The following is a 26,429-nucleotide window of genomic DNA, read 5'->3' on the forward strand; positions in this document are numbered from 1 at the left end:
GTGACAGACTGGCTTGCATCCTTTCTGAGACCTGTAGATGTGTTATATGAAATCAGTGAAGCTTGTTCCACCTCCTCCTTTGGCTGTCATGCTCTGGTCACTAAGAGTCTGGCAGTTTGCCCCACAGATAAGCAGTGAGGTGTGTATAGATACAGGGGAAAATGAGAGAAGCAGAATGAAGGGTGGAAGGAGCCTTTTCTACTGTCCAACTACCAGTTATTCCTGCTTCCTGCTATGAGGGACAGTTGCCCCTGAGCACTACATACAACAAGCAGCTTCAAGCTTACATCTGTAGTTGGTCAGTATTAACTCCTTTCTGACCTTGTCTGTAGGTTTACGAAAGCAAGAGTGAATAAAACTCTGCTTAAAATTCAGTCTATTGAGTGAGGGGGTTGTCTCTGCTTACCAAGTATTTCTTTACACATAGCATCTGTTTATAATTGAACTGTCGTGGCCTTGCCTGCTGCTCAAGCACTTGGATTTTCTGCTTGTATACACACTTGCAAACTGTGTAAGTTAAAATAATGGGAAGAAACAAGAGCACTTTGTTACTGCTGTTTTAAGCCTTTTTACTGACTGCTTTTTTCTTTTATCTTGTGACTACTATGATAGGAGACAGGGATTTATCTGAGTGTTAACTAGTATTCATAACACTGCAAGCCTGATTCTCAACCAGAAATATTAGACCTTTTCCTCCCATCTCACTATATGGAGAATAAATCATATAGTATTGCTTATGGAAATGGTTCTTAATTGAGGAGGTTGAAATTACTATGTTTTTTATCCACCAAATGAGGATAGATAATAGAGTTGTTCTTGTTATTATTAGTAGTATTATTGATATTAAAATGCAATCTAGAAAATTCTGGTTAGGAACAAGAAAAAAGGTCTGTGTATGGTCCCATAAAGATACATTTTGAATAACAATTTAGCTTAAAATTTCAAGGTTAACAATTGTTTCTTCAATGAACTTGCCATCAGGAAATGTCTGATGTTCCCTTGCTGTTAAAGTCACTTTGACACAGCATCAAAGTGAAATGATGTGTTGCTATGGGACACCATGATATTTCACAGTAGACAGATGTAAGAATGGACATGCAGCCTCTCTAACCAATGCAGTGGCTTATACACAAAGCTGTAGAAGCTTTCCTAAAGCACTTGGATTTTCACAGGTTTATAAAGGATTATGCAAATGCAGAGGGATTGTGTTTTGAAGAAATCACTTTGCAGAAGGGATTTAAAAGCATTTTAATCTGCAGATTTTTTCTACCAAACTATGCATCCATGGGAAGGTCTTAGCTCTCACTGTCTTTCCTTGAACTGAGAGTTGACCAACTGATGTGAACTGAGTTCTGATAATATCAAGAAATGGAAAGGCTGTCTTCAGCTATTTTATAAAGAGATGCAGCACGTCTGATATCACTGGAATTGATTCAGTCTTGCAGTGGATTTCTGTTCAGCTCTAAAAATCCAATCAATTAGTAAATCTGCTTTGATTCATCTTTGTGTATCTCCTTGACATATTTATCCTATGTCAGCAATTTGGACAGAATGGTAAATAATGTTTTGGACATTAAATTTAAGCTCTGCGTTCTTTTTGCTGGACTCGGCAATGTTAGGTTTATAGTTGGGCTTAATGATCTTAATGGTCTTTTCCAACCTAAACAATTCTTTGATTCTGTGAATGCTAGAAAAAGAAATACTGAAGCCACGCTCTAGGCTTCACAGGAGGGGGACAAGCTGGATCACATTTTATCTTTTGTGATTTTCTGTTCCTAACCATAAAGAGGCTGTTGGTACTTAGTAGTTTGGGTTTTTTTTTTTGTAGAACAACTCCCTACCTACTATTAATAGTTCTCTGCTTTTTTCACCACCTGTTTTATCTCCCTGAAGTGACTATCAGGATTTCAGGGTTACTCTCTTGTCAAACTGTACTCTTTAATTTTCAAGTGCTGCATGTACAGCAAACTAGACAGGAGATAAATATATGAACTGGATGAACTGTGTTATTTATTATGACATATTATTGTCCTTAGCAGTGTTAGCAAGTCCAATTAAATAGGATTAAATCAGTCTTAATTATAAAGAAGATATTTTCTTTTAAAAATTAAATATATATGCATAAAAAGTTAATGGAGCTTTCACTGTAAAGATGCTTACAAAATGTTTCATATGAATTCTCTAATGCCTGCTGGTTATCTCTTAATATAATTACTTTTGCCTCTTTTTAAATTATTAATTTATTTACCAAGGGAAGCCACACGATACAATTACTTGCAAACTAAAATTACAAAGAGTGCAGGCTGTGTGGTCCAATTGAAATATGATTCTTAGTTGTCATAGTAATGTTCATAAAATTGAGAGTACTATGATTTTGAACTGTCATATGTTCTTTCTGACCTTTGGATTATAAACTGTTAATCTTGATATTTTTATCTTGTGAGGAAGAAACGAGGAAATTTTTCTTATCTTTATCATCCAGAGACGGAAGACACAAAAGTCTAAATCAGAACTGCACACGTTAGATCTGAATTTGGCTAGTCTGACAGCCTGACAGCAAGCACTGTATATGATGAACATGCTGCAGAACAGAAATAGAAACCCATTCCAAACTGCACAGAGCGCAGCTGTATTCTCTCCCTCATATCCCAGCCAGTCAAATAGCAGTAACAGCACTTTAGAAACATTAAATCACTGAAGAATTCAGGCTGATCAAAACTTTACTGATCTCTGATGAAGGTAACATAAGAAAGCAGTCCTGTAAACTCAGCTCACATTTGTAGTCAAAAAGTCTAAGCAAGCCCAAGCTCAGAGGTGCTCCAGGACAATCTTTACTACTGCAAACAAAGAGTAACCATTTCTTCAAATTCTGCCCAGGTTTATCTCCCATGTTACAGCTTCAGCCTTTCTCCCTGCCTTCCTCTAAAATTGATACTTTTTTTCCTCCTCTCTACTTCTACATTCCTTTATATTTCTAACACAAATGGAGATTATATCCACAGATGCCACTAAACTTGTGATTTCAGGTCAGGTACTTGAACCAGTTACCTGCTATGATCAACATTGTCAAGAAGTGACTTCTAAGAATATCTTAAATTCCCAAAGCGTACACTTGATAGCCCTGTTCCCAACCTGTGATTCAGCAAAGTGAGTTTCTAGAACAGTGCAAAGCAGGATTATGTTTAAAATAGGAATGGTCACCTGCTAGAAATTAGTTTTGTTGTGTCAGATTCTGTAGTCAGAATGATTCAAGTCTGTTCCTGATTTGAAATAATTTATGAGACCGTAGACTTAAAAGACTGCCAAAAATGAACCCTAGGGGGAAGTACAGGTTAATTAGAAATACTCTGACCCATGCTAGAGAAGAAGAGATCTGAGGATATAGGCAATTGATAGACAGTCTGTTTGGCATTGATGGACTACAGTCTAGGCATCAAGAATATTTATAAGGAAGGTCTGGAATACATAAATACAAGAAGTCTCTTCCAGATTGGCTTGGCTTTAAGGTCTGCTTTGAGGCCTTTCAAAGAAATTATACTTCAGAAAAGACTCTAGTGGTCTCAGTACTGTGGCACTTCATGAGATGTCCTTTTTGTCCTTGAAATGCTCATTCCGAAGTCTCTGCAGTCTGGTGGAGATAGGCGTAACAGAAGCTTGTGTTTCAAATTGAGAACCAAGTATGTTTCATACACATTATATCACACATTTTAGCAGAAGGGTTCACTAATTCTTAGAACAAAATGCACAGAGAATAGGTGGATTATGAGAAGCTTTTACATTATATGTGCCTGCTTTTAGAGAATGTATAGTATATTATAACGTAATACAAGAATAATTGGATTACTTTCTATGACTTGGATTATACAGGAGATCAAAGTAGGTAAATGTTCTTATATGACCTTAAAAGTCTACAAAAAAAGATGGGTTAACGATCAAGGTAGTGCTAATCAAATTTGTTGCATGTTAACCATGGTAACATCCAGAACAGAGCCTGGGAAGGTTCAAATTACATATACTCCTAGCTTCAAAAGTCTCTACAGAAATACTGAAAGTGAATACCATAAAATAATTCTATTCAGCAGGAAGGATATAAAATACTAATTAATGATAACCTTTTATTTCTTATTGGCAGATCTGCAGTGGAAGTCTGGGCATATGGCAGAGAGTCTAACAAATATGCCTCGTCACTCTCTGTACATCATAATTGGGGCTCTCTGCGTAGCATTTGTCCTGATGCTGATCATTCTGATTGTGGGAATATGTCGCATCAGCCGCATTGAATATCAAGGTTCTTCCAGGCCAGCCTATGAAGAATTTTACAACTGTAGAAGCATTGACAGTGAATTCAGTAGTGCAATTGCTTCTATCCGACATGCCAGGTTTGTTCTGGGGATGGTAATTTAAAAGAAATCTCCTATGATACGTAATTTCAGTCCACCTAACTGCTGTTGGCAGAGGATGGACTGCTTTGCTGTGAAAAGACATGATCACTGGAATTGCTTGTTATTCTTTTTTGATTCCTATTCTGTTCTTATCTGAAGTGTGCTATTGCAGCACAAGTCCTTGAAAACAGAGGGAGGTATTCTGAGTATACTTGCTGTAACTGGTAAAGAGGGACTTCTTAGCTTGTAAGATCTGCTTGGGATTTATATTCTCTCTAACTGATATACACAAGTAATTTGATTAGCACAGGCATGCTGATTTTTTGCAACTAGTTTACTGGATTATTTACTGAGATGCTCTTCAAATGACTTATCTTTGTGTTCCTGTTTGTTTCCAAATAAGGATCTTTCTTATTGTTTTCCTGGAGATAGTAATTTTCTTACTCCATTTTAACTGAGCACTTGCAAGCCAGGGCGTTAGGTGTCAGAATAATACAAAAGTAGGGCTGGAAGGCATTCAAGAGCTCAAGCATAAGCCATTGCACTGATATAGCATTAATTATACCTAGCTCTCTGCCAACAATTGTGTTTAAAAACCTCCAAAGGAGTTGCATAGAGTTAAAAAGGGCTTTCCTAAAACTGAACCTAGATTTTCTTTGCTATGAATTGGAACACTTCTTTATTACTGCTCTTTGGGTTGTTACGAAGAAGGATTTATCACTGTTCCCTTTATAGTAATCATGTCCATTGTGTGCTGTGTTGCTCCCCTCTTTTTGACAATAAAAGCAAACAAAGCAAAACAACCTCATCTTCCCTAAACTAAACTAACCTGCTCTTTCAGTATCTCCTCCTGGATCATGTCAGCATCTTTACTGTCTCCCTGGGACACACTTCAGATTGTCTTTCTCTTTTTTGAGAGATGATCCCCAAAACTGGAAATAGTTCTGCAGCAGAAAGTTTTTCTGTACCAGATGAACTGATTAATCATCTGCTGGATCTTATTTATGTCATTCCTGTTCATATATCTGAAAATGAAATCTGCTTTCTTTTTTTTTCTTAATTTGCATTACATTAGTGGCTAATGATATAATTTTGTGACCTGTTAGATCTTTTCCTCACCCCTAAAATCCTTTGTGCCCTTTTGCTTCCTACTCAGTATTGTTTCTTTTGTATTTGACATCTCTCTTAATAGGGTAGAACTTTAATTTTTGTTGTTTCTTTTTCCCATATCGTCAATATTTCAAAATCACTTCAAATTCCAACAAGAGTCTTCATGTATGTTACCACTGGTGTTTCTGAAAAAATTGAGGGAGACACATGCCTGGGCATTGCCACAGAGAAATGCGTGCATATTGGTTGGTGATTGCTGGTAATTCATTTTCTGAAAACTCCAGTTCTGTTTCAGTGCAAATTAAATAGGTTATTTTGTACCACCACTGAAGTCACCAAAGTTATCTGAAATGGATGAGGAGTTCCCACAGACTCAGTTAATCACATCATGGCTTTGGGCAGTAGCTCTTTAAACTGTTCCAACTAGTTTTGCAATAAAACGTTTGTTCACTGTCTAAATGTATTAGGCAGTAAATATTTTAAAAAGACCAATGTACATAGTTGATTTAGCATTGCAATAAAATCAGTCGTTTTTTTAAGTCTCCCCTTGAAGTCTCCTTTGCCACGCAGCCTTACATCTCTTCCAGTAGGAGCTCAGCATCTCCACAACATACACACCCTGAGAATTCCTTTTTCCTTCAGTAGTGTATGGGGAGAGGAGGAAGGTGCTGTATGGCTTATAAAAAGCTTTGAAGTTTTTCATTATTCAGTCTTCTGAATGTCTACTGTTATGTACTACACATCTCCAAAGGCGGAGAGCAAGATCCAAAATGCTGTAGTTTATCTTTCCAATTTAACAGCTCCCTCCTTCTGCAGTAGTGATGAATGTGTCAATCCTGTTCAGTTACTACTGACTGAAGTGGTCCTTTGCACTTCCCCAGGGTCTGGAATTGGACTGGATTTTCTTACTTGTGTATTACAGCAAATTTGGCAGCTTTCTGTTGAAGGGCACCAAGGAAAAGTGTACCAGCAAGGCAGGTTCTTTTTAATTCGCATTTCCCCTGCCTTTCATAGTTTCACTGGCAGGTAGTAGAAATGGTAAAAGATTTCCTGTATGAAACCTTTCAAATCTTGGAAACTGGGCTACTTCAGATCTTTATTGCTACTGCCTGGATTAGTCCAAAGGAATCTCTCTTTATTACTGAAGGCAGAAGTTTAGAAAAACAAGTTTGCATCAGAGTTAAAAGCTTCCAAAGAAGTTCTTAGGCTGGAATATATTCATGATGATTTTTCAGATCCATATTATGCAGTTAAAAATTACATTATTGGAACCCATCAATAAAGGATTTCCCTGTCTTGGGAAAGGTGTTTCTACTTAATGCAAATGAAGATAAATGTTTTCATTCCAAATAATTCTCAAGAGTATGGATGCTTTATAAAAATCCAAGATAGAGCTGCCAACTCAGGTAATTCACAGCGGGTTAGTGTGAAGATTATTGAGTTTATTTTGGTTACAGGAAGATATAAACCATTTATTTGGTCATTTCAGTCTTGGAAAAGGAGCACAGCATTTGCAGTTATTTTTGCACAAACTATTAAATCTGTGTGTTAAAATACCAAAGTCTGAATTTTCAGAATTGCTGCATTTAAGAGATGTACTTTCAAATAAGAGATGCTCCGTGTTTTCTGAAAATCACTCCCTTTTGCAATTTGATACTTAAGTTTATTAGTGATTTTGGAAAATGGCGGTCTAAGGAAAACTGAGTAGATTATTTTCATTAAATGTACAGTGTATATTAAAGTCAGTAGCTGTCAGGGAGCATGGATGCCTGTTGCATATTGAGTAAATTATTTTAAAATTACTCATTCATGTTTTTCAGCAGGTCTTGTTCTTGATCCTTTTTTAAAATGTGATCTTTTTTAATCAAGGTACTTGCTGTAAGAGAAAATGAATGTGTTCAAGAATCATTACTAATAAATATCTACTTCTGGTGAATGATCTTAGGACTAGCAGATCAAAACTAGCAGAACTCTTCCATTATGCAGAGAGTAAATAAATACTCCTTTTATGTTAAAGATTATACATTTTAAAGCCAGAAGAGAACTGTGTAAAGAAGTATTTGGCCACTGGCTACTGCAGCCAGACTTTTGAATTGGAGCCAGGGACTATTGTTGAAATTATCTGTATTGTTCACTTTAGAAAAGCATCCCCACTGAATCAATACAATATCTGCTAGTGGAAATTGTAAACTTTTTGCGTGTGTAGGTATCATTAGCAGTAGGCTTCATGCACTACTGTTAGTGTAGTTTCTTTAGTTTTAACTTTCATGTGCTGACTCTTGTTCTGTCTGTGTTTGGGTTGAGGAGTCTGGCTCATCAGGCTGATTAAGTCAAACTGTCACAGCAGGGTAAGCTTCTCTCCACTGTGTTCTCCATGTTCTTGTGCTTGAGTCAGCTGTGTTAAACTGCAATGTCCTCATCTTCCCAACTCTGATGAGCTTCAGCACATACTCATTCCTTACTATTTCTTGTCACAGGTTTGAGTGATGAGTTTCGGTCAATTCCTTCTTGGTGAAAGTATGATCATGTGCACAAGTACTGTGGTCTCTACAGCACATGCCAATTGCTTGGTCCTCTGCCAGGGTCCCAACTTTGTGGGAACTCTAGGGTTACAGTTCAGTTATACTAAGGAATGCAAAATACCACTTGTGCGCATGGCCTTTTCTCTGAATAAAGCAGAGGAAATTATTCTTCTCATTATTCTCTTCCTGTGGAGGCAAAAATAATCCCTTCTTCCTCTGGGTATACATATATATTTTTTTAATTCTGGTCTCTTTTCCTTCTCTTGTTTAAACTTTATTTGTGGACTCCTTATACCAGATGCTGGTTTTGAACAGAGTGGCAACACATAGTTTCTTTGTTCTGCTTCTGGGGAGACTGAACTTCAGCCTATCCCACAGAAGTTAGAAGATACCATTTCCTCGGTGTTTAGCTGTCCAGTGTTCTCAGAAGCTGTCTACTTGAACAGAATTATTGAGACTAATGACTATGGTTAGCCATCTTCAGAAATGTCCTAATGAAGTAGAGGCGTAACCCCGTTTCTGCATCTGAAGCAGCCTTTGCAATCTCTCTCACACATGCGTATATATACATATGCATGGAGTTGTCTGTGCCAAGAATTCCTACATTAATTACATACTGTCCCCAAAATTGTCATTGAACCCCCAATCTCTTTGTTAAGTTAGACAGGTTGTTCTTATTCCATGTTTCATTACAAAATATATTTGCTAATTCTTATGTAATTTACATGACTTTGTTATGATCCCTACACCATTTGTGGGTGTCACTGATATACACATTGGAATACTATCATCACTTGTGAATGGACATGTCAATGCTAAATGTATAGGCCACAGAAGTTCCATAATCCTACTGGTACACTCTGTTTACAGATCTAAGCACATAATTGTTTCTCAGGCACGGTATAGCATTAAAGCTAATGTTAAACTGATTATCCATCATGTCCTTTCAGTCTTTTTCCAAACTGGGCACTTCCTAGGACTGATATTTCCCCACACGGTGTACAGTCTTCTGTTAGAGGAAAAGTTTTCTATTTGATTTCATTGGAAGAAATCTTTTTTTCATTTGCTTGTATGTGCTTTTGCTGTAAGCAGCCTATGAACTGATCCAGCACACCCTGTAGCAGGGATCTGCATCTTTGCAGTATTTATTACCCCTTGAATCATAATCTCTACAGATTGTATTGGTAATTGTTTCATGTTTTCTTGTATGTCATCAATTAAACAATCTAATAACATAAAATCTTTGTGCAATCCTACTAAATCCACACCCATCAGACTAAGATTTCCCATTTAACAATTCTGGTTTGAGACTTGTGAGGTTTGTGTTAACTTAGTCTAGTGTTACTAGCAGGGACTGGCTTCTGAACTGCCTCATCAAAGCAATGTGGTCAACCAGCTAGATGGCTCAGCCAGGCCACAAACAATTAGCACATGTGCTGTGGGCTTTTCTCAGCCTTTTCCAATTAGGGGCACATGTCATCCCAGACCAACAAAAGAGAACAGATTTTGTACTGTTTCACCATATGCAACAAGCTTTGTATTTGTTACCTGTCTGAAAGGGTAAAATTTGACTTAAATCACCGGAGAACGTTTATCATCATTTGTATCTGTGAAAAAGCTCTATTTCATTTAAGCCCATAAGAGTGATGGAGAAAAAAGGCAATTTAGAATTAATTGCTGCCTCTGATTTAATAAGATGCTATAACTCAATTATTTCATTCAATTCTTGCAATTTTACCTTATTTACAGAAAAATCAGGTTTATCCATCAAAAAGCTGATGAGCAAACGTGAACTGTCTGTATTTATTAAAGTAAATTATAGAAGAAGTCACATGTTCATGCATGGAAATGCATGTAGTGTGGCGTTATTGACAGCAAAAATACTTCGAAAAATGAAAATTCGACCATATAAATCGTAATGCTTCTGGCCATTTTAGTTTTGTCATCAGTTCTAGATCACTGAATACAGACAAAAATTAAATTGGAACAGTCAGAGAGTTGCATCAAAATCTTGGAAGGACTTCAAGTTAATTTTGTCCAAATATTATCTTCAAAATTTGCTGAAACACACCTTTGAGTGTGCACAGCTTAAATTAATATAGGCTTAATATGGTACATAAGAAGGAGATAAAATCCTTTGTGTGGATCACTATGTAAACAACTTGTCTTTCTGTTTCTGTGTCTGTATTTTTTCTGCCTTGAATCCATAAGGAAAGCAGACTTGACCATTTTTTCGCCTAATTTTCCCATATTCCATTTTGTTATTTAAAGTTCCTGTAATTGTATTCGGACCGCATTAGCAATTTTTCCACTTTCAAGTGGCATTTTTAGCACTAGTTTTGCATCTTAATAAATGATCTGAAGGGTGATAGATTGTCTATGCTATGCAAAGGCACTTAAAGGAGTTATGGATATGCCAGTCCTGGTTCTTAGCAGTGGTGGTTGTCCAGGAGAAGCACCCCTTTTGATGTGATTCCATTGCTTGTGAACCTTTGCTGGATTGGCATGTTTATGTGGCATTGCAACTGCCCTTCATTTTGTCAGAGTTGCAAACAGCATGCAGTATGCTGATAATTTCAACGTGCTTCTCAAGTGGATGTCAGGTGAGCAAAGACTTAAAGTTCATTTTTAAGTGCTTTGTCTACAGCTTGCTACGCAAGTTGGTGCACAAGTGTTGCACTTCCAAATACAAGTGTGACAAAGTTGTCTGTTGTTTGTTTATTTTTTGTGAATAAATATACATTAGCTGAGGTTAATGTTAGTAGTTAGAGCAGCCTCTAAAATGAAATTCTGGCCTCATTGAAACTTGAGTTTCACTGTGGCCTTCCACAGTCTTCCCTGAACTCTGCAGCAGAATTCCTGTTGCCTTTGATATGGAATCTACTTCTTGTCTGCTATAAGGTTTTTTATTTATTTGATTGTTTGGTTGGTTATTAATTAATTAGTTTATTTTATTTTATATGTATATTTTGAAAGTTGCAGCTCAGATATTTAAACTTTTGAACTTCTGGCATGTTGAAATACAATGCAGAATTTTCCTAGGCTCTCTGGGTTCATTTCTGACAGCACGTCGTAACTCAGTGGGTTGTTGCCATTGACTCATTCATACTTCTGTTTGTCACCAAACGTTTTCTTTTATTTCCAGGTTTGGCAAGAAATCCCGACCTGCAATGTATGATGCAACCCCCATTGCTTATGAAGATTACAGCCCAGATGACAAACCTTTGGTTACACTGATTAAGACAAAAGATTTGTAATCTAGTGTATCTTTTTTGCATTATTTTTGAAAAGGATGGGCTACTAACCTAATTTAAATATTTTTAAGAAGAAAGCATAAATAATTTAAATCATTAGATGCTTCAGGATTTTCTGTAGAATATTTAAGAACCGATTTTCTGCAGCTTTTAGTTTGGAAAAATATTTTAAAACAGAATTTGCAAACTTCATTAATTACATTTTAATGTACCTTGAGCTCTATAAACTATAAGCTTATGATAGTGTGTGCTTTTTTCTTGGTAGACACTATTACTAAACCCAGATGAGTTTCTTGTGGTTGTTACAGAACAGAAAATAATAATTAATGAGGAGTTCTTTATGACATGTCAGTGCCAGCTTTCTCAGTAGAGGTAGGAAAAATGTGAAGCATAATATGATATATAATATATCCATTAATTAAAAAAGTCTAAAATGTTTGTGTTGTGAAAAAGAAACTAGTAAAAATTATTGTCCTAATCTGAATGAATTAGCTTTTGCCTTATTCCATGCATGGATAGCTAACCTATTTCTCCATTATTTCCTGAAAGTTGCTGAAACACAGTCTTGAGTTGATGTTTGACATTTTTCTAATAGTATTCAGGCTAGGCCTTGTATAATAATTAAAGTCCTTCTTGAGGCAAAGTAAGGGCATGATCCTCTACACATTGAAATCAATGACAGAAGTTCCATTGACTTCAGTGGGCATGGGATTGGATCCTACAATTGGACTGAATCTATATTTTTCTTTAAAGGTTAAAATTTTTTATATTGTGAGTAAACTAAGCATAGGGTTTGCGTTGTTTGTTTCCTAAAGGTTGTTGATGTACAGTATTGTTTCATTAAATATTGTGTGTTTCTCATAGTGCTTCTTATTTAGGATTAGTATGGGGGTTTTGTGGCTGTATTTGATTGCTTATGGGCTTCTTAAAATTCATGCTTATTTAAAAAAATATGGAATAAATGTTATCAAGTGAAGATTGCAGCTGTTTCTTTGGTTTTCTTCATTTCAAAATGCAGTGCTGTTTATAAATTTGAAAAGGACATGAGCATATAATGTGCTATAAAAAGTGCTGAAAGAAGATTTTCCAGCTGTTAATTTGAAAAGGAATAAATGGGTTTTATTATGAACATAATCTTTCAAAAGTGAGACAAATACCCCATCAAAGTAAAGATGCAGTCCTGCAGTCCAGGCCATACACACCACGACCTGAGTGGGTCTTACTGAAAATCTGGTCCCTCAGTTATAGCAAGAGTACAGTTTTCTCACAGATCAACCGGTTTATGTTAGTAAGCTTGATGTGACTCTGTTTCAAAGAGGCCTGCCGCTGGGGAAGCCAAGACTGCAAAGTTTAGAGGCAAGATCCTGCTCCATGGTGCTGTGCTAGGTCCAGTCAGCGCTGCTTACAGGCTGGTAAGCGCTGAAGGGCTAAGCTCTGGTTGACCTCTTAATGTTGGGAGATCTCAGGACGCCTCCAAAATCTTCATTTTTCACATAAATAACATTTCCAGATGTCACCAGGAACTTTGATCATCTGTGTAAAGACAGCCGTTGTCTCAGGCAGTCCTCCTCTCTGCCTGCAGCCACTAGCATCTCCAGACCTCAGAACAACCACTACAAAATGTACGTGACGACTGTAAAGATAAAAAAAGCTGCCACTGCTTTTTCTTTCTTGTTTAGGTGGGCAGGGCGCAACTGGTATATTAGTTTCAATTTTGAATTTCATTATTATTATGACTTCTGGTTACAGTCATAGCAATTGAATAATTTTTCCACACTTTGTGCCATTAGTGCGGACAAGAAGTAGGCAGCTGTTAGAGTTGCTAAAATATAAATCTATTGTAAGGGTACATTCGAGTTCACTGCACACACACAAAAATAAGGTAAGTGCAGCAGATACAGGCCAAATTTGAAACATTGTAAAGCAAGGCAAATGAAAACATAGCTTAGTAAAACTGTTAGCTGTTAAAGGGAAGAACTCCTCAAAGGATTCTCCTACTGTTTGGCATGGGTTTACAGAGAATATGCAGGCTAGTAACATGCTATGTTTGAATTATGTAAATGCCAAATGCTTCTCGGAAATCCAGAATAACTTTCCCTACATCCTGTGTCTGCTACTATGGGTTTTCAGTGATGTTGACCCAAAACAATAATCACTAGTAAGAGACCAAAAGAAGCTGGATTCAAGCTTTCTATTCATTCTTCACATGCTGTTTTCTATGACAAAGGCTGTGCTTTCACACCTGGTGGCTATCAGACTGGCTTTATTCATTGATACATTTTGCTGCTGCTGCTTCATTCCAGGTATGGCAACTTTTGTTTATGGTGATGTCCAGGAATGTTTTAAGAACTCCTATGCCATTATCTTGTAATTTGTGTGGAATAGGGACAAATAAATTGGTGTTGTAATTGATTTGTTAATCAGATAGAAAGGAAATGCTCATTCTTCAGAGTTTTCAGTCTTTTCAGTATTGGTTTATCTTTGAAGAACTGCAAATGTATACAAAGTAGGGAAACAAGCAACTCTGTTGTTCTAGGCAACTTACATATTCATAGTTCATGTTTTGGGAGAGAGAGACTGCAGTGAGTAGCAGCCCATCTGCATACAAATCACATCTTGGTAGTGATTCTTGACCATCCTATATTTCTCTCAAGTGACTGACCTGAAAGATAAGTAATTTGTGAGGAGCTATTTTCCTGTCAGCTTGCAGCCTCTGGCTTCTGTAAATCATCCTGTGCTTCCTGTGAATTGTGCTTTTAAAATTACTTTTGCTCCCTCCAATTTATTTTATTGAACTCTGATGGCATGTTATGCATGCTCTATGCCTGTATCCACGTGCTTCTGAGATATTTGTGAGGCAATGCACTGCCTGACAGATGGACCAGCCCTCAGACCTGGAAGGAGCAAACCGATACTGAGTTTTTACCCCAGTTCTGAAGCTGCTAAAACAAGTCAGTTACTGTGTTTATATGCCAGGTCATGTCTTTCTGAGTGTATGCATGAATGCAGACAAAGGACACTGGTTGTTCTATATCCTTTTCCCTAACCAGAGGGGATTTGTTCTATATAGGGGGCAAATATAGATGTATAGCAAGTACCAGCTGCTGTTAATATACTGTGCATGGGGTTTTTTTGCTGTAAATCATCCAGATGCATAAAGGCGTGATTGTATGTGCTCTCCTCCTTGACAATGACCTAACAGCCTCCAGCTTCTCCTGCAAATGGCAACAAGTCTCTGGGCTTGTCTTTAACCTCCAGTACTTGTGTGCATTGCAAGTTTGACCCTTTTTTCTTCCTCTTGCCTCTGGAAATAGGAGAACATCCCTGAGAGTTTTTCCCCAGCATCATGGGCACCTATCCTTGTGTGTTTCTTCTGGTGGTGTGAAACTTGCAGTTCAGCTCAGAGTTGTGATAAATGTGCTAACAGGAAGATGTCATGTTTTACATGGATTCTGGATAGAGTCAGTCCAGAGTGATGAAGATAGCATTCCTGTCCATGTGGTTGGGCTAACTGCAGTAAGATATAAATAGAAAGCCCAAGGGAACAGTTGAGCACAACAGCTAGAAAACACCTGTTGACTAAAACCATACAAATGATCCCCATTGAAACCTACAGATGTAACCCTAACTTTAGATAAGAAAAATTAGACCATTGTCACAGCTTCAGCCTCTCTTTGTATCTTGTCTCTAGGAAGTGCTTTGGGCATTTGCATGCCACCTAGGAGGGTCTCAGAGGTGACATGTAGCTGAACCCTTGGGTGAGAAGCCTTGGTCACATTCCAGGACCTGTTTTCAGTAGCAGACCTTGTACTTAGGAAGAAGCTGGATCCTGATCCTCCCTAAGCTCTCACTCTCCTGCCATTCTGGTGAAGCAGACAGAGGAGGGAAGGCCTTGGGGACGTGGTCCTGACCTAGCTCAGCCCTGGGTAAGTGGGCAGTGCAAGCCTGTGGGCACTATTTTTATTCTTGGTTTACCCTCTTTCTGTTAGCAGATTAATTAAATGGTGGGCTCAGAGTGAGCCTGATGGCCAAGGATTCATGGAAAGCTCAGGGAAGGCATAGGAGGTCTATGAGTAGTTGGAGTAGAAGGAGATCTAAAGCACCCTCTGCTATGATTAACCCTGTAAGTTGCCGATCCATGTTCAGTAACATCTTGCACCAAAACCACGAGTCAGATTTTGCTGTTTTCCCTCCACTGCAAACGTAGCCAACTGGTATGCTGATGTGAAGGGAAGGAGAACTGAGAAGAGATTTAAGCTCAGTAAAGGGTGTCTTCAAATGGAAAAAGTCTCTATGTGGTTAATCCCTTTGAAAACAATGAGAGTTTGAAGATGGCATTTATGAAACATTTTTGCATCTCTGCATCTTACAATATAAAAAAATCTGACGATGGGTGTATAGCAGTGCAGTAAACATTGCTTGCTCCAGTGAAGTCTCATGTGGTGAAACTTCAATCACAGCATTGATATTTTCATCCTATCTCAGCTTCATTTCTGGAAATGACTTGGCTTTTTTCCAGCAGGGCTTTGTTGAGAGATGTCTGAGCAGATATGACATTCTTGAAAATGTGTAGTTTCTTTTTTGACAGCAACAGACACCTGCTGAGGAATAAATTCAACACCTCTGAATATTATTTTCTCTGTGGATGACTGAGAGGAATTAAATAGTGCCTCCTCACTTGTGTTACGAGAGTTATGCCTCTTCATGTGGCTAAATCCTTCTGTGACCAAAATTTATCTGAGATTCCCCTCTCGTTTTGCCCATAACCACTCAGCTTTTGCGGAGCAGATCGGATCCCCAATCCTTACAGCTGAGCAAATCCAGCCCATTGTCCCTTTGGGTGCCTCCAGCCCAGTTTCTGTGTGAGCTATTTGCTGCCCAACCAGCTTTGGGAATATCTTTTGCTTTCCCTCCTACCATGTTCCCAAGCTTCCTGTGCTGCTCAGGAGTGGCTGGGCTGCAACTGTGACTTTACTGTGCTCTGATATTCCTGGCCTCAGAAGTTGTGCAGAAGTACAGGCCTTCCATGGACCTCTCCTTCCTGCTTGAACGTGGGAGGCAGATGGACGCTGGTTTAATTCAGCAAACGATTCAGTCGCTCAGGCCACTCCCTGCTATGGATAGTTAAAATAATGAGTGTGTTATCAAGAGCAAATGGGTTCAGACATGGTCTTAATCTGAGAAATAGGAGTGTTGGGGAAATGCAGTGTGAGCCCAAACCCTCTCTTCAAACCTATTGGCTACTGTGAGAGAGACATACTGGGTTATGTCTTTCAGGCACCTTTTATTTTATAAAAAAACAGAGTGTAATGGATTGTTTGTTTAAAATACATTTTATCTCTCAGAGTCCGTTACCAATGTGAAATCCACTGCCCAAGCAGGTTAGCAGTGAGAGAAGGGCAAAGCACTTAGTGCTAAATGAGAGATATGGAGCTGATCTTTTATCTCCTCTTTGCAAGTTTGTCCTCCATTTCCTGAGACTTTGGCTGAGCATCCGCCAAAACACTGCAGTGTGTGGGGCGAGGAGGGATGGCATGAGGCAAATTTGACTCTAAGCCACCTTTATGTCCATCTTAAATGTCTCATCAGGGAGATGGAACTGGCCTGAGCAATCAGAATACTGCTGCTACCTGAAATAGCTGGAGATTGTTATGAATGCGGGCAGAGTACAATGTGCTCTCAGCTCTCACCAGCTTCTTTTCACTCTTAAGTGCTGGGCACTGAACAGAGCTCACTCAGAAGTTTTGAACTTTTTTTACTCTTTCCTCTCTGCTTGCACCAGAGGTGATCCTTCTTGTGCAACTTCTTTGCTACAGAGCACCCTCTGTGGAACCCAGCATCTGAATCCTTTATATCCTCCCCCCCCATATTTTGGAAGAGCTCCAATTAGGTGAAGGTGATTTCTTCTGATGGGAAGCAGGTCAACCCACAAAAGCAAACAAAACTTCAAAGTTGTTATGCCACATCCAGCCCCATCTGGGCTCAGTTGGCTTCATTCCTTCTGCAGTGCAAAATGGATAACAAAAATGACCTCTTCAGAGAAGTCAAATTTCTTTGTTATTATGAATTCCAGTTCCAAATCCTCCTTTTAAGAAGTTTATGATAAGATGGTATTGTAAATAAGCTTTCCCTTTAGCAAAGAATAAATCATCAAATAGGCTTTGCTTGGTGAGATCTTTGGTGAAGGAATGTAAATAAATAAGCTAACTGAATAAACTTCTTTATCTGATGCGCTGAGCAGAAAAAGTAGCGAAGTTAATCATTTAGGAAAATAAGCTGATCTGCTCCGCTTGTTTCAATAACAGACCAAGAAGAGTCTAAGGGAAACAACCTGCTCTAGCTTGCCACAGACCAAAAGAGATAATTTTTGTCAGTCTGGAAGTAATGCTACCTCCTCAGGGAGATGCACTTCAGTCTAGATCTTTTGTTTCTTGTCCTTTGGACTAGTCTACTTCCCTTGCCTCAGAATGGAGATCTCTTATGAAGACAGCTGCTACTTCTCTTTCATCTCCTGGGAGTAGTATACATGATAATAATCTGAATGTTTGGTCTCTTAAACTTTGGATTCCATTCATGCTTCTATATGAGCAAGTTAGTGTGCATATGTATGTGATGATACATGGATGTCAGTCACCATTGCTCAAAAAAATTGGGGTGTGACTGTTTGGATCTTCACTTCAGTTTTTTTATAGACTTATGAGTATTTGAACTAATCTGAAATAAATCTGCCTGGAATGTGAGCCTATAAACTAGGTATAAGTTGCATGAGCTAATACAAATATGCATAGGTGCTGTGAAAGACAAAATAGCCTAATGCAATTTAGATGATTTTGGCATTTAGCAGCTGCAATTGTGATTAGTTTGTCAGCGGAAGATTTGGTTCTCACTCCCAGTTGTAATAGTTTGAAGGGTGATCATTGTCAAATCATTCTTTGCTTTGTCCCTTTGCTTTTGCTGTATCTTCTGCCTTGCTACTCTAAGGCATTAACATCTTCTGGAGAAATTAATCCATTGGCATTATAGATGAAGACAAGCAAGAAAAACAGATGAGAATCAGTCAAGGAATCTCTTTGGCAAGTCAGGTCAGGATGAACCTAAGACACTCTCTTGTGTCACCTATCCCTGTGAGACTTTGAATGTTTAAATATTTTCTTCCTTCTTTCCCATAAATGCTTTTGTTGAAGAAAGACTGCATCTGGTATTGCATCAGGACAGCAATATCTCAGCATGACACTGCTCAACCAGAACTATAGTGTTCAGCACCTAAATGATGTATTAATAGAGGTGGTGGTCTGCAGCCTATGTGAATGCTGTTGTTTGTCCTTAGGCCATAACCTTGTATTATTTCCTTGTTTCAAAGTCTCAGCATTTTGGCATAGTTGCATTTTTGCCCCTTTTAGAGTGTCTTATGTACAAAGTAAAGATTGCTTGGAACTCTCCCTCGGAAGAAAATATCTTCAGCTTCTAATAGTAAGAAAGACAGGACATGCCTATATCAAAATATCAGCACAAGATGCTTCTGATGACAGTCAGACCACATGGATTTGACCAGTGAATATATCCGCAAGAAAAGAACTACAGCCTTGGTCCTCAGGCTGGTGGCTTGGGACATTTACAAGGTTTGAATAAAAGCCTTTGCAAATGCAGCAGTGGCATTGTGAACGCTGTCCTACAGCTGCAGCAGGAGGTGTTCACAAGAGATTCATGGGTTCTCAACATGAATCTCCTAAAGACTATCAGGACAGCTCTTAAGTTTGCAGGGTACTGTTTTATTCTACATTCAAATAATTGCATGTAATTAAATTCGCCTCCTTTGAATGAATGACTCTAAAAGGCTTTTATATGTCCATGACTCTAAAAAAAAAAAGGTCCCCCAAACTTCCCATTTAGCTAATGATTTACACTGTGTTCTAGTACATGCAAAATGTATGAACCTGTATAAAATCTATCAGATAAAATCTCAGCCAGGTTGAAAAATATGTTCAACGCCTTGTTCAATGTGGAAACAATATTTATGACAGACCTTCCCTGCCAACTCTTGTAACAATACTCTTTCTTTAGTATACCACACTGCAGTTTGGGCAAACACAAATTTGTGAAAAATGCCATCAGGAAGGCTGCTTAAAAATAACTGTCCCATCTGATGGCTTAGCATGCGTTCTTGTATTAAAAGAATTGAAATATAATAGTGTATTTACTAGCAATATCTTTATGGGAATTATGTCCACAAGCCTAAGAAACCAAGACATAGATCCTCAGTTCATACTCCCTTTCATCTGCACATCTGACAAGCTTCAAGAAACGTCTTTGGTAATGAGTATATGGGCCATGAGGGCAATTTCATGCACGATAAAGCTTCATTTACCCCAGCCACCTCCCAGAAGGTTGGCTTAACTTCTTTTTTTTTTTTTTTTTTTGAAGAACAATGGCTCAAGTGTACAGTTTCTTTAGGCTCCCAGAAGTCAATTTATTTCCTATAATGTATTGAGCTAGAGGGAACACATACAGCAGGTACCAATTCTGATTCTTTCTCCAAGAGGACAGTGCAGCACATGGACAAGTTACAGAGAGATGAAATCAGTATTAACTTGCTGAGGACATTGTGTTTGTAGATCCCATTGTGTGGCATTGATATTTATTCAACAGGGCAGCCTATAGCTGTTTGAGTCACTATATTACATCTGTCACATGAAGAAGGCAATAACTGTCATGATGCTGAATAATTTCTTTCAAGGATTTTGTACCTACGGTGTGCTGTCCATAATGTCTTATTTGTGGTCTGTACGTGACACCAATACCCTCTATTATTTTAATTTAAACGTACGTTTCAGTTGCTTTCCCTTTGCATGGCATTTGCTAGAATGATCTGTCAAAACAAAACTAGCAAAACGTCATGTAAATCAGAAAGGATTTGCTTTCACCTCTGCCTATTATGTCATTCCTCTTTCATCTTGCCATGAATTTGATATGGAGATTGTTCTACATATAAAAGATGATGACCAGTAATTTTTATCTCCAGTACTCAGCATGCTGCTTTCCCTCTTTCCCCAGGCCCTGTGTTATCCTGCATGAGATAAGGACAAATCCTGAAGGAGATGCACTGAATTAGGTGCAGAGTTTATCAGTTTTCCTCTGTCTTTTACAAATTTTATTTCCACAGAGAAAATACTTTACAGTTCTATGGAGATGCCTTAATTCCTAATAGCTTTGAAGAGTTATTAGATTTTCATGCATGTGAGATTAAAATAGGGTAGTAAGCTAGTAGTATTGACAGATGTGTTAGGTGTAAATCAAAACTGTGACTAACTTGGTATATGTTGCTGGGTTTCAACAGATATCACTTGGAATAGATTATTGGATGGTAAAGATGGTGCTGCTTTGATGACATTTTAAATTTGCACGCAATATGGTACAAAATTTCTGTACAAATTGGTTAATATTTTCTATTTTTCCTCCACTTTGGGGGACTTCCATTTACAGAGAAGAACAAAATCTCCCAACAAAACATGTTTTTTTCAATTGTTTTTCATGAAACCATGATTTTGCATAAACAATATAGTCACTTTCTCTTTTTTCATCTGGCAGCACCTCTCAAGAAGGGCAGAAATTGTGGGCAGAGAAATAATACTAAACTTCAAATGAATAGTTAAATGTGCTCTTCATTCAAAAGCAACTCAGCCTTGAGATTACTGAGAATTCATTGTCTGTCTCTTTTTCATTTATGTGTCGTCTCTGATTTACATTCCTTTTCATCACACTTCAGAGTCAGGGGTGTTCTATGTAATATTCTGTAGCAATAGCTGGCAAATCCCTGCCCTCAGCATAGGGATGTATTCTTCTTTGTTACACACCAAAGAGGCACATAACCCTTAAATTTCTTTAAAAAGACAATGTTTAATAAGCTTCTTTTGGAAAAATCCAAATCCCATCTCATAATAATCCATCTCATAATGAGGCATAGATATGTTACTTGTACAAAAACTGCACCAGCTACATGGCATTGGCATTTTGTGTGATGGATCCATTGAGCCCCTCTGACTGCCAAGGGCCAGTGTGTTTAACCCATCTCTTGCTTTTAGGTAGAAACAAGTTGCCAGATGGCACTAAGCAAAGAATGTGAACCCACCTGCACTGGAGACTGCCGTACTGGAGACTGCTCATGCTGAAATTTAAGCATGAACATAATGAAGGACTTTTGAGGTTTGTTAATTTTCTGTTACGTATTTCTGCTTCTTCTAGAGTTGACATTTTACATGTTTATAGAATTCTTTGAGCTGTAAAACTTGCTAAAATTTTGTGTGAAATGGCATCAGCTTTATAACTTCAGCAGTGCTCTGCATTCACTCTGGTTCCCAGGACCTTAGAAGGGACTTGAGTACCACTAAATTATTGTACACAAGACGGTAATTCTTGGGCTTCTCAGAATGATTTGTAAATCTATATTTACAGCCTCTATAGGTTTTTGCCAGCAATTCAGTTCACATGCATCTAACAGAATGGGTGTCAAAAATCTTCCTGATAATCAGTGCAGTGGCCAGGTTATGGATTAAGGAGGAGGGCCTCCATAGCCCACTCATCGATTTGTCTTTTCTTGATTTAGGACTTAAGTGAATTTGAGCATGGTTTCATCCCTGAACTCTGCTCTGTGTTCTGTCTTATACATTTTTGTACTTTAGAACCACTGCAGTGTAGGGACTACGCATCCCTTGCCCTACAATGCTTTTGGTTTTCTGCCCCTTTACAACTTACTTCTGCCCCTTTCCTGCCTTTTGACATGCTCAGATATTAGTGTTTATAAGTACCAGTTGTTGATTGTGGAGCACATGGTGCTTTAAACAAATGATACTGGTACTGTTACACATCCTATTACACCCTCTGCCAGGAACATCTCAGCAGCGGAATGTGAAAATTGGCTGGTTTTAGCTGTGAAAGAACATTTGTATGCATAGGTGTTTCCAGGAGAATTAGGGTTGTTGTGGCAGCGGCTCTTTTCTTCCCTGTGCTCAACTGAGGGAAGGAGAAGCATCTCCCAGATTGCCACATAGCTGACCAGTTGCCTTTGCCTATGAATAACTAGTGGTTTCATGTCACTGAAATAGGAAGTGTGGCTTCTGGTAAACTTCCTACTTTCACAGATAAACTGAGTAGTTGGAAATTGTGAAATCTAGATAGATTGCCAAATCTTTTTCTTGCTGTTACAAAACCCTGGAAATAAAAAAAAAATGATCTTAGACTGTCAGAAGTCTCTTTTCTTGGTAAATTTTCTTATTCTGAGGGAATATCCAGTGCATATAAAATTGCCCAAATATTTATTTATCACCTATGATTCTTCATTCCTTTTTGTAATTCAATTGTCTTCATTGCTCTCTCCAAAACCAGCTTATCTATATAGACATGATTCTCAGCTCATTTATGTTTTTAAAACTCAGAAGTAATTAAAATTAAGATCACAGATCTGTTCAATTCAGAAAAGAGCCATAGACAAGGAGCTATGAATATACTATAGATTGAGCTTGGTGTAAAACTGATGTAGCATGATCATGATCTCTGTATAGGTTTGTGGAGGTACATAATTTCTGTTTACCTCAGACAAGTAAGTATTTAATCATGATTTAGGGTAATTCACGGTAAAGGCAACATGGTCGAAGATGCACAGAGCTGACAAGGGTCTTAACAGGTCTTGTTTCAAGTTCTTCTGGACCTAGTGGCACGTGTCCACCTAAAAATTCTATGCTGGTCATTTTCTGCTGCTTGCAAGGTGAATTGATGCATTAGGAGCTGGACTTGAGTTTCTTTGGGTAGGTTAGCACAAGATTTGCTGCTAGAGGCTGTCTGGAATATGTTGTCCCTGCAAGGAGGTGTCTGTCCACCAGCTGTGTCACTGCTGTAGTTGTGGAAACACTTCCTGGAGTGGTGAGAACTTCTTGTACTGTCCCATCTCCCTGGTCTTTCCTCTGCACCCTGCATGGCATCACCACACCCAAAGCCCTTTGTTCTTTGGCTTCTGTAGTCTCCGAGCCTCGAGCCTCGGGTTTTTCCCCTTTCTCATCCCTGCTGCCTCCTCCCTTCTAGTCCCATTTCCTCTGTGTCCCTTGGGACACATCCTGCGCTTGCCCTCCCTGTGCCCTGGGCTAGCTCAGCCTTAGAGAGCATAACAGCTGGAGGCTGGTGACTGCCAAAATTACTCCCTGCCCTGCCTTTCTCCTGTCCCCAACACCATGTGCCCCCCATCTCCCGCCTGGCTTGCAGCCTCCAAGCCGCATCCGCCTCCTCCTGCTTTCTGCAGGCGCTTTTCTCTTCTTGACACCCCCGTGGCCCAGATTCGGGTGGCCTAAATTCCCCAGCCCCGTGCTTCCTGCCGGCTGGCGCGAAGCCGCTGGGGCACGGAGCCAGGATGCTGCCTTCACCCGGGGAGTTTGTGCAGCCTCAGCCCCCTGAGCCTGAGCCCTCCCCACACTGCACCGCCCCTGCCAAAACCCACAGATTCATCCTTTCTTTCCTTATAGTGCTTAAGAAACAGAGGGACATGGTTGGTACTGATTTGAGTGGGCTGGCAGCTCCGAAAGATCAACTCTTTGTTTGCTGGGAGGCTCACACCTCTGCTTCACTCGCTCAGTGGGATTCCGGCTGTAGTGGTGATGCTGCCCGGGAGAGATGGCAGGAATACTGAGATTAAAACTTGACTTACCCTTTATTATCATGTATTTTGTCCTGTGCAGAACTGATGCAGCCTTTTAATCTACACAAGCCCTTTGCAGCAACCTCCCATCTGCACTTGTTGCCCTGTCGTGGCTTTGGTGGTTTGTTTTCACTGCTGCTGTGAGTAGGACCAGTATTGTACCCACACGAGGGAGAGGTAAGACCAAATACCTGCCTTTCTAAAGACGAGGCCAAAAAGTGAGAAGAAAAAAGGGGTATTGCATAAATATGGCCAAATATGTTACTACGTGTGCATTGCATACATTTATTCAGTCCAGGCACCTTCAAAATCATCCTCCAAGTTATTTTTGGTAAAGGAAGCGAAGTAGCTATCCCAGGAAGGCGGTGGGGTAGTTAGAGCTGAAGAGGTAATCAGAAATACAACCTCTTTTGGTGCCAGCACAGGTCATTAAAGACACCTGGTTGCTATGGGAACCCCAGCAAGAGCTTCTCAAACAAATTGGAAATCAGGACCTCATTACACCTGGCAAGCTTAGCCTGAATGGGTGGGAGAATATGGCATATCCAAACCTGAATTATCTCCTTCCCTGGGATACTTACTGCTGTCTCAGTTTCACAAATCATTAACACCATATTGCTTCATGTTTATAGCATCTCCCGATGCCATTTTAAACTAGTTGCAAAGGGGATAATGAGCCAGATGCACTGCAAGGAGAAGTGGCCTTGGCTGAACCACCTTTGGTGGAGCTACACTCCCGTGTCTGTGCAATCATCCCAATGCACCTACATAATCAGAATAAAAATTACTATTAAATAAAGGTGCTGCACCACTGGGATTATACAGTAAGAAAATAGGTAAATAAATTTCTCTTTTAGTTTATCAAAACACTGAAATGCTGAAATGAAATCAAGGACCTTTGGACATACGTGGTCTGCATTTTGCCAGTATTTGAATGGAACATCTTTGCCGTGGAACTGCTGTTACATGAACAGAAACCATGCTTTAGGCAGCTCCCGCGCAAGGAGTGCAGAGCTAGATTTTTAGATGCTGCTGTACCTACCAAAGGGTGTATATCTGCCATTTAGATGTCACTGTAATTTATGTTGCTTCTCAATAGTCCCTGAACTGTGCAGATGACTGAGTCCCCTCAAAATCCAGGTTTCTGTTGTCAGCACTTGCAAACTGCCAGTGCTCTGACGCTGCCCCCAGACACTGCTTGCTTGCATCCCCTACACAGGAAGGTGCTGGAGGCCCTGCCTGGCCGTGTCTTCCCTGAGCAATGCCCATGTTGCAGCTCCGCCACCCCAAGTTGCCAAAGCACACGCTCTTCCACAGGAGCTGGAAATCTCCAACTTGAGTTTTAACTCTGCCATATTTATACCAGTTAGATATAAGGTTGAGTCATGCCATCCTATGTAGCTTTGCCCTCTACAAGAGATGAAGTTCTGCATAAAAAAACATATTTACAGTTAACTCAAATGTTAAAACATGAAAGCTGTCAAAGAAAACAGTTTTAATTACTTGGATACCATTGGGTTGCTTAGGCACAAACATTTTTTCAGACAGCTATCAGAAAAGTCATGCAATGTATCTGATGTCCTGTGGAAGGATACTGCATTTGCTTGAAGCAAGCTGACAACATGTTTAAGAGTAACAAGCAAATTTAGGTTTTGGAAGTATGTTATTAGTTACAGCACTTTATAGAACATTACATTTGCTAATTAGGCAGACTCTTACTCTGCAAAAGCAAACCCAAGGTAAACTGGATTCTTAAGGAAAAAAAAAGATGTGTTTAATGAGTTTTGTACACTTTGTAAACTTGCATAATCAAAAAGAGGATCTTGGATTTGCAAAGTCTGCATAATATTTGGGGAAGTAGAACTTAAATAACTGAATGACTCTTTTAGTGATGTTTCCGTGAGAAGTTATAGTACTCTTAACGCTAAATGGAGCTTGTGAGTCAAATAATTCCTTGGGATCAGCGATTAGACAATTTTAGTTAATTAAAAAGTCAATGTCTAGATATAGAACAAAGATGAGTTTATTTTTGTTTCCAAATGCAGAGGAGCTATGTTGCTATAAACACCTTATATTAAGGTGTGAGATGGTACAAAAGGAAGACAAACTAAATAAGTAGGAGCCACTAAGAGAGAAAATGTCCTGGAGTCACTGGAAACTCTTTAGCTTTACTATGTGTGTAGAAGTAAAATTGGTCCTATTGCATCAAACACTCCCCTTTGCAATGAGAGAACTCCCCTGGCTCTAGTATTTCTGTACGTCGACCACAGAAGTGAAGGAGACTGAGAGAAGTGGAACCAACCTGTGTAATGTATTGCAGTCTTTGGAAAGAATTGTCTTAATGTTAACTCATTACAAGAAGAGAAACTCCACAATTTGGCACAGTAAAAGGAAAATTAATAGAAAAAAATATCTGTGTCTTCTTACAGGCAAATTCTGGAACACAGTACGTCCTGGAAATATGAATTCACACTATATATTT

At 38.9% G+C, this 26,429-nt stretch overlaps 1 protein-coding gene across 1 annotated transcript in view; it reads left to right on the forward strand.

Moving 5' to 3' along the window:
* The window catches only part of DNER (delta/notch like EGF repeat containing), a 115,977-nt gene extending 103,733 nt beyond the window's left edge, over positions 1–12,244 (forward strand). Inside the window, exons 12-13 of the mRNA XM_069864812.1 lie at positions 4,133–4,379; positions 11,160–12,244. Of these exons, the coding sequence (XP_069720913.1) occupies positions 4,133–4,379; positions 11,160–11,271 (359 nt within the window). The 3' untranslated portion in view covers positions 11,272–12,244. The remainder of the gene's footprint in view (positions 1–4,132; positions 4,380–11,159) is intronic.
* Positions 12,245–26,429: the final 14,185 nt, after the last annotated feature.

The sequence above is a fragment of the Phaenicophaeus curvirostris genome, chromosome 10 (assembly GCF_032191515.1).
Source record: "Phaenicophaeus curvirostris isolate KB17595 chromosome 10, BPBGC_Pcur_1.0, whole genome shotgun sequence".
NCBI lineage: Eukaryota > Metazoa > Chordata > Aves > Cuculiformes > Cuculidae > Phaenicophaeus > Phaenicophaeus curvirostris.